The sequence below is a fragment of the Phragmites australis genome, chromosome 16, assembly GCF_958298935.1.
Source record: "Phragmites australis chromosome 16, lpPhrAust1.1, whole genome shotgun sequence".
NCBI lineage: Eukaryota > Viridiplantae > Streptophyta > Magnoliopsida > Poales > Poaceae > Phragmites > Phragmites australis.
Window position 1 is genome coordinate 605,938 of NC_084936.1, and position 8,702 is coordinate 614,639.

General features: G+C 45.9%; 2 protein-coding genes across 2 annotated transcripts; one reads left to right on the plus strand and one right to left on the minus strand.

The window, feature by feature from the left end:
• Window positions 1-4,582, plus strand: LOC133896275 (chromatin assembly factor 1 subunit FAS2 homolog). Its single transcript, XM_062336848.1, has 13 exons — window positions 1-244; window positions 359-482; window positions 643-669; window positions 802-874; window positions 972-1,075; window positions 1,170-1,384; window positions 1,470-1,569; window positions 1,748-1,814; window positions 2,253-2,341; window positions 2,438-2,576; window positions 2,684-2,784; window positions 3,486-3,647; window positions 4,161-4,582. Exons 1-13 carry the CDS (start codon window positions 131-133, stop codon window positions 4,364-4,366), a joined length of 1,521 nt encoding a protein of 506 aa, XP_062192832.1. The 5' UTR covers window positions 1-130; the 3' UTR covers window positions 4,367-4,582.
• A 20-nt stretch (window positions 4,583-4,602) lies between these two features.
• On the minus strand, window positions 4,603-6,112 carry LOC133896276 (protein TRACHEARY ELEMENT DIFFERENTIATION-RELATED 7A-like). Its single transcript, XM_062336849.1, has one exon. The coding sequence runs from the start codon at window positions 6,041-6,043 to the stop codon at window positions 4,898-4,900; it is 1,146 nt and encodes a 381-aa protein (XP_062192833.1). The 5' UTR covers window positions 6,044-6,112; the 3' UTR covers window positions 4,603-4,897.
• Between the last annotated feature and the right edge of the window lie 2,590 nt (window positions 6,113-8,702).

Sequence of the window (8,702 nt, forward strand, 5' to 3'; positions counted from 1 at the left end):
ACCAAACCAAACCAAACCCTAGAGAGAGAGAGAGAGGATTTGGAGGCGGAGGAGCAGTCCATCGACCGAGGGGGAACAAGAGGAGTCGGATCGGGATCGGAGGAAGAGAGGATTGAGGGGGGAATCCAAGATGCGGGGCGGGACGGTGCAGATCAACTGGCACGACCTGCAACCCGTGCTCAGCCTGGACTTCCACCCCGCCTCCCGCCGCCTCGCCACCGCCGGCGCTGACCACGACGTTAAGGTCCCGTCCCGTCACACCCTCCTTCTCTTCTCCTCTCCCCTAGCAACCTCGGCTCGGTGCTTCAATTTTCCCCCCTATTTTGGCGCATTTCGTCACCAATTATTCGGCTTGCAGATCTGGGTGATAGCGTCGGATGGTTCGGACGACAAGCTCCCCACTGCCACCTTCCAGAGCGGCCTCTCGCCCAACGGCACCGCCCACAGCTCCGCGGTGAACGTTCTCCGCTTCTCTCCTTCTGGTAATTCAGCAAGTTGCGCCACAATTTCAGTCCCTCTGAGTCTTACCTCTTCTTTCTTATCTTTTGTTGTTGGTGTAACAAAAATTAAATACTGATAAACTCTCTACGAGTCCTCCATATACCGAATTAACGCCGTTTTTTCCGCGCTGGTTCTGTGCAGGGGAATATCTCGCTTCCGGTGCTGATGGTATGCACAATTTGGTATTTAGGAGTATATGTCAAGTTGTAATTACTTAAGCTATCTTAATTGTACTGAAACGATTGAATGGATTTTTTTGTTGTCTTGATTACGATAATTGTCTTGTTTCGTAATCTACAGGTGGCGGTATTATCCTGTGGAAATTGCATTCCACCGAGGATGGCGATGCTTGGAAAATGCACAGGACGTTATTGTGAGTTTTACCCTCTAAAGGGGAAAAAAGGCATTTCTTTAATCAGCCCTATTCTTTCGTAGGTTGCTAAATTGTAATGCCGGAATTTATTTCACAGGTTCCATCACAAGGACGTTCTTGACCTACAGTGGTCGCATGACAGCGCGTTCCTTGTTTCTGCGTCAGTTGACAACACTTGCATAATTTGGGATGCTAATAAAGGTAACTCCCACTACAGCAGTTGACTATTTGTTTGCGTCACCATGGGTTCTGTAGTGTCTTATATGTTTATATGCCATTGCTGTGCCATTCTCAGGCACGGTGCATCAGAAGTTAGAGGGACACCTGCATTATGTTCAGGGTGTGGCATGGGATCCTTTGGGTCAGTATATTGCTTCACTGAGCTCCGACAGAACCTGTAAAATATATGCAAATAAGCCTCAAGGCAAATCGAAGAACGCAGGGAAGATGAACTTCGTTTGCCAGCATACGCTGGTGAAGGTAGAATATCAGAATCATGATGAATCCAAGGTTTGTTTCATCTACCCTAATTGCTACAGCATTTGAATGCGCACTGAATTTGAACAAAAGCAATATATAATCCTTTACCTTGCAGCCGCCAGTTAAGTCTCATCTGTTTCATGATGAGACATTACCATCTTTCTTCCGGAGGTTGGCATGGTCACCTGATGGCTCTTTTCTAGTATTACCAGCAGGTATAATTTTTTTTCCGTTAGCAATAGTAGCTATATGTGCATCTCAAGTCGTCTGCATAAAATCATTGGTTCTTAAGTTTGACAATTATGTTCTCTGGTTGCACATAATTTAGCCTATTTTCAGCACATTATCTGTCTTCGTAAACTTACACCCTCTCGCTTTTTCTGTCTTCATCAGGTCTTTCTAAACACTCCTCTGAAGTGGTTAATACCGCTTATATAATGCCAAGGCGAGATCTCTCAAGGTAGCAGATCTAATACTTGAAGTAACCAGACGTTTTCCACTTCTTGCCGTATAAACAAAGGGATCGTTGAAATGATACTTAAACCATGATAATGCAAAAAAATGGAGCATCAGAGAATCCTTACAACTAAATTGCTTTTTGCAAAATTAAATCAATTTAATGCATCTAAGAGTAAATTACAAGTGAGAAAATAAGTCCTAAATTTTATAAGGTAATTGTCTTTGATTGCTTAGTTGCTACAGAGTGCTGAAAGAATCTTGTTGTTTGTTACGAATGTGCTAACTACTGATGAGATTTTATGGCACATTACGGTATTTTAGTAAGGCTATCATGATGTATCTATGTTTTTGGTCAGAAAATACCCTCCAGCATATAACTTTTTCCATACATGTTCTGTTATTCTTTTAGGTTACTGACTTTTTTTTTTTGGCACTGCAGGCCTGCGATACAACTCCCTGGGGCAAGTAAAGCTATAGTAGCAGTGCGCTTCTGCCCTGTTCTTTTCAGAACGCGTGGTTCTAACTCAGGTAGCTCGATTTTATGGCAGTTTTGCTTTGCTTTGAGCTCCTCAAGGTTTTACTTATTTGTTACAATGAAGCTGAATCACATTGGAAATGTTGCAGATGGATTCTTCAAGCTTCCTTATAGGGTTGTTTTTGCTGTTGCTACTTTGAACTCTCTATATGTCTACGACACTGAAAGTGTTCCTCCAATTCTAATACACGCTGGTCTACACTATGCTGCCATTACAGATATTGCATGGTGAGTACTTAAACAGTTTTGCTTTTCGAGTCTCCTCCATAGAGTAGAGAGGAGCTTGTCTTATCTTCTGGGGCTAGAAATTCATCTTTGCAATCTGTTTCTGTCAGGTCTTCTGATGCTAAGTACCTGGCAGTGTCATCACGAGATGGCTACTGTACTATAATAGAGTTTGAGAACGAGGAACTGGGGCAGCCTCATATCCTATCTGGTATTTCTATCCATTCCATATCCTTCTTTTTTGGGTTTTTTGGGTCGCGACTTAGAATTGAAACATCACTTTCGTTGTGGAATTGTCTTTTGTTTGATAAATGCCTCTTGGTCAAAGATTTGTCATCACAGTTTGTAAGAATATCATAAATATTTGTGTATATTATGGTGAATTTCAGAGCAGTTTCAGTTTTCAAGACTGAATAGGCAAATGGCAACTAATGTGTGCCTGACTTGTGTAGAACAGATTGTACATATTAATTTTCGAATTTGCTTTGTTAACCATCTCCTTCTGAAAGGCTCTATACCATTTATCATCTAAACTTTATTCCTCATACCACTTGACTCGGATCTGAGTCTTCCTCTTAAGCAAAATGGTATAATTTCATTTTCCATTGTCATTGACTTGTGGTATTTGATAAAATCATTGACCTAGCTGGGACCAATTATTTTTGTTTGCATGTGATGTAATACCCTGAAATTTTTGGTTTGAGACATATCTGAAGTATATCCTGGTTACTTGAAGCTAATAAGACTGATACACAAGTGATGTATTGATATGTAGGACCATCTCCTTAGATGCAACCACATATGTTTAGTAGCTCTGTGTGCTAAACTTTAACAATCTGCATTGGACTGATACCATTTATTTGTCTTCACTTTTCTCCTTCTAACATGGTTCAATTCTGGAAAAATCACCAGGAGCAAAGAAAGTTGCTGAAGGAAATATCACATGTGAAAAGAAGCCTTTATCGGGAGATAGCATGGAAGTTGATGTTGATGCCAGCAAACTTGAGATGGAAGCCAGCCCTGTGGCTGTAGGAGTTACACTGCAACCGGTGTTGGCCGAGAACGCCACATTGAGTAAGCCTAATAATAAATGTGTTACTTTTACTGCAATTAACTAGGTAGCTGAAGCAGGTAGATCTTATGTTGTTATCACAAGTATTGCAACTCACTTTTACTGGTAAAGAAATTTAGTCCCTGTCTATGTTACCTCACCTTCTGTTTTACTCCTAAAGATTGGGATTCTACTCATGACACATGAGAGCAATAATATGGACGTACATGCTGTGTTTACGACCAAGTTTTGTTACAATTTTGTTAGAATTCCATTTGCACATAAATTGATCATATAAAAATGTGAACGACAACAATAACACTCCCCGTTCGTTCAAATGGGTCTCTGATGCCCTTGTTCCAGTCATGTGGAAGGAAACAGTCTTATTGATCAGCTATGCATATCAGACCTTTGTTTGCATGTTGGACATATGCTTTGCAATCTTTACTCCTTTTGTCCTTTCAAAAAATCTTTACTCCTTTTGACATGCATTTTCTTGAAGACGGTCTAACAGGGTTCAATTCTTGAAAATTCAGGAACAGGGGAGGTTGCTGAAGGAAACGTGCCCTGTGAAAACAAGCCGGTGACAGTAGACAGTATGGAAGTGGATGTTGGTGCCAACAAAGTTAAGAAGGTAGTGAGTCCTGTGGCTGTCAAAGTGACACCGCCACTAGTGTCGACCACGAACAGTGCATCAAGTAAGCCTACCAAGAAGCGAATTACTCCAATTGCAATTAACTAAGCAACAGAAGTAGTTAGGATTATGATATCTTCTGTAGTGATATTAAGTACTGGACATTAAGTTTAGGTTAACCTGTAAAGAAGTTCAGTTTGCAGCCATGTTCACCTTCTGCCCTAGTCCCATAAATTCTCTTGCTGCTCTTGACACAATGGGGGGAATATGAACAGAAAGATTGTTATGAAGCAATATGCAGCCACTAACCGGCCTATACGAGCACACTTTGTTATGAAGCAATATGCAGCCACTAACCGGCCTATTTGACAGGAGGTTTTTGTGAAATTTCGTTGAAGAAATTGATGCACACGTAATTTGCTCATACACAATGCTGTCGAATAATTACACATTGAATTCAATCAAATGGGTCTCTGACGCCCTTATTTTAGTCACATGAAAGAACATAGAATCTTATCAAAATAATCAAATGCATGCAATAGTATGTGTATGTGTAAGGGTATGGATATGATTATTCCCTCAAGCTGAAGGACCTTCAGTATAGGCAAACTTGGGCAGATATGTAGTGGCATCATCTTCTTAGGACTTGATTTTGTGCGTCTTTGGTATCTCAGACGCTTCTTTCTCGCTGGCCTCTTCAAACCTGATATCTTCATCCTCTGAAAGGACCTCAATCTTTTCGCCGTGAGGCCCCGGCACGATCTTCTGGTCGACATGTTTGTGCTCTGTGACGTTGATGAGCTCTGCCTTCTCGTCTCTGCTCTCGTGTTTCTTGTGCCAGAGCCAAGGGCCGTGGTGCGACGTCTTCCCTGCTGCTGCAGTGCTCGACGATTCGCCAATGGCGTCCTGCTTCTTCACTGCCTCTTGGAATTTGATGTCCTCGTCTATTGTGAGACTGACGGTCTTGGCGCCTTCGGGGCCTGACATGGTCGCCTTGTGGACATGGACTTGGTCGCTGTAGTTCAGCACCTCCGCCTTCCTCTCTGTCTTCCTCCCCCGTTTCTTGTGCCAGCAGAAGAGCGCGGCGAGACATCCTAGCAGTAGCAGGCCGCCTAGTGAGACGAACACCACGATGATGACGATGTGGTGTGGAGGGCTAGGGGGAGGTGGCACGGGTGTTGGCGGGTTGATATGCGGTGGAGGTGGGGCTAGGGGGTGAGGAGTTGGCGGCGGCGGTGGTCGAATGGGCGGTGATGGTGGGGGCGGAGCACGGTGAGGTGGCGGCGGGGGTGATGATGGTGGAGGTGGGGCACGACGGGGTGGCGGGGGAGCAAGGCGCGGTGGTGGTGGTGGTGATGATGGCGGAGGCGGGGCACGACGGGGTGGCGGCGGGGGCAGAGTGGGTGGCGGGGGAGCACGCTGTGGTGGTGGAGGTGTGCGACTTGGTGGCGGCGGGGGCAGAGTGGGTGGAGGGGGGGCACGGCGCGGTGGCGGTGGGGGTAGAGTTGGTGGCGGGGGAGCACGCTGTGGCGGTGGAGGTGTGCGACTTGGTGGCGGCGGGGGCAGAGTGGGTGGAGGGGGGGCACGACGTGGTGGCGGTGGGGGTAGAGTTGGTGGCGGGGGTGCACGCTGTGGCGGTGGCGGGGCTCGACTGGGTGGCGAAGGTGGTGGCGGGAAACGCTGTGGGGGTGGCGGAGCTTGGGGCCGCGGTGGTGGCCTTGGAAAGAAAGGGTTCGGAGGGAAGTAGGGGGATCCCAGTCCTGGAGGGCTAGGATTGAAAGCCATCGGATGAGTGAGCTAGGTTTTGATGCTCCTGAGACAAGTCTGTTGCTGCTGCTGTATTGTTGCGGTAAGAGGAGCTGAGTGAGTTGTGGTGGTGATCATGTAGCACATATTTATATGTAGAAGTTGGAGGGAAGAGTGAAGATTTGAGTTGCAAGTGACTTGGCTCCTATGCTACGGCTTGAGCTGGGGTTGCTTCCAAACAATGCGTTCGTTCCTTGGCATCAAAGCCCATGTATGTAGCTGGTCCTTTTCTGGGGGAGTATGAGTAAGACACATAAGTAGGTTTGCTTTCGGGCCCCCTTAAATCCCGATGAAACCTTTATAAATTTACGCACGAACATATCCTTCTTTATTTGGAATGGCGTCGCATGTGGATTACATTCACGCACCTTGCGTGCTCAGCAATGGCTGGCTCTTTCTGTGCTTCCATTTCTGCATGCTTTTGAGTGAAGTAGGCTTCGCTTGAAGCCCCTGTGATGGAGGAAGAGATCGATCATTTCTGTGTGCGGGCACTGAAAGATGGCCGTGCTTTAATTTCGGTCGCATGCAGATGCCATTCGATTCGATCAGTGTGTCGGTCATGTCTACGATACGAGCTGACTTGTAAGCAAATGACACCTAGTTGAGTGTGTTGTAAGGTACGGATGCAATCGGCATCTTGTCTTGCTGTATATCACGCTGACCACATCGATCCATCTGCGAATCATGGATGATCATACCATGCAGATTGCCATCCATCTAGCCATGTCATTTTTTTTTAATTCCTTTCAAGATACATATCGTTAGAAATAAGTGAGCCATGCACCCATAACGAGAATCGAACGACCTGAAAAGAAAGGATGAGATTAATAGCCCAAGGAGATCATTCCACGGCCCGGTTAACAATTGGGCCGACTCTGATGTCCGGGCTGACAGGCAACCGATCCTATCTGGCCTAATAGAACTGAAAACGAAGCCCACGATGCAACAATGAATGAATCAGAAGATCCCAAGGATAGACGACGATAAGTTAACACAATGAGAATAGAAAGATCGAAGTCCTGCCGTGTCGTGTGGAGGTTTCGTTTCTTCCTCTTCCTAGAGCAGCGGCAGTGGGTCTGCAATCACCATGAACGGGGCCGGATCTCTTTCCCCTCCTCTTGTGGCGAGCTTCAATGGCGGCTCTCGTAGCCCTGTGGGGCGTTTGGTGCTGGTGCAGGAGTGGGAGTGGCCCTGCAACCTGCTCTTCTTCTTCATCTGTGGTCGGTCCAGAGTCGATGATGGTGAGCTCCTCCAGACGGTTGTGAGAGCGATGGAGAAGAAGGACCTACAAGACTTTTTGTGATTTGGGTCCCTTTGCGTTGAATGTTCTTTGCGTTGAATGTTATACTCCGTACTGTTTTCCTTGGCTATTGAATATCAGATATCCCTCATAAAAAAAGTTTGAAGTCGCGGAGGACACATGCATATGGATAGAATAGGAATAGGATGCATCCATACCATACACACATGCACATACAGAGCTTTTGACAAGTGTGATGCTAATGAAGCCCCCAAAGGGACAGTACCAGATGACCAATCCCTAGGCAAAGCTGCTATGCTGTTCACAGAATATGAAGTCGCCAAATTTGGACTCCTGATAGCAAGAAAGGAGTCCTTTTGGTTACCCAATTCAGGTGCTTGTTGGAAAAGGAGGAATTGATTTGTGTGTATGCAATTAAGTTTGGTACAGAATGTAGCATCTTTCTTCGGCTTCCTTCGGCGCTGTCAGTCCAGATTCGACTACTTGTGATTCATGTCCACTACTGTCACCAAAGCTGTTACGTTACATATATAGAGTTACAAGTGTAATGCATGCAGTTTGGACATGGCCTCCTCTCCCAACCAAACCAAAGCTGAGTCCACCAAAAGGCAGATCACAGCATGCATGGTACAGATGGAGCCATCAACATCGCAGCATCTCTCTCTCTTCCCCCCAGCACGCATAGCATAGCATGGCAAGGCATGGCATGGCGTGTATGGGATTATGGCCTGATGCAGCAAATGCCGGCCAGGAAAAAAAAAGCAGTTACTACTTACTAGTGTGGACAACTACTTGCAAGGAGGAGCTGCACTGCACAGCACAGCACAGCACAATGAATGGAATGGAATGGAATGCTGCTAGTGTGCTAGTGACCTGCACATGAGCAACAAGTTGAGGTAGTATGTCCTTTGCCTCCCTTTGTGACCAATCATGGCACACCAGCCCAACATATCCTTAGGTAGGGTCCCACTTGGAATTATACTTTTCAACTTCTTCGAGATTTGAGCTGTTTTTGCTGTCGCATTTCAAATTGAACCTTAGTTTGTTGCAATATGTACGTAGCTCCATCCATCTGTTTCAGTAGCTGCAGCTTGATTATTGATCCAAGGCCACACATCGCGAGCATCATCTACATTTTCACAAATGGTCACCGAATCAACTTAACTGCGGGCCTAGATGATCTGTTTCTATTTGTTTGAAATTTTAATTGACTTTGAAAATTAGAAAATAGCAGCATGCGAAAGAGAGAGAGGCGCTCGATCCAGCATTGATGAGAGAGTGACCTCTGCAGTGCAGCGATCGATCGAGCCGTATATGCCCACAGAGCTGACGCGATCACTGACATGGACACTTCCGGCCGGCCAGCCGTGGGGCCCA

Excerpts from the sequence above, each read along its gene's own strand:
- LOC133896275 (XM_062336848.1), top strand. The coding sequence starts at position 131 with ATGCGGGGCGGGACGGTGCAGATCAACTGGCACGACCTGCAACCCGTG. Across the intron at positions 483-642 it reads TCTCCGCTTCTCTCCTTCTG|GGGAATATCTCGCTTCCGGT; the intron begins GTAATTCAGCAA and ends GGTTCTGTGCAG. Across the intron at positions 2,785-3,485 it reads GCAGCCTCATATCCTATCTG|GAGCAAAGAAAGTTGCTGAA; the intron begins GTATTTCTATCC and ends AAAAATCACCAG.
- LOC133896276 (XM_062336849.1), bottom strand. The coding sequence starts at position 6,043 with ATGGCTTTCAATCCTAGCCCTCCAGGACTGGGATCCCCCTACTTCCCT.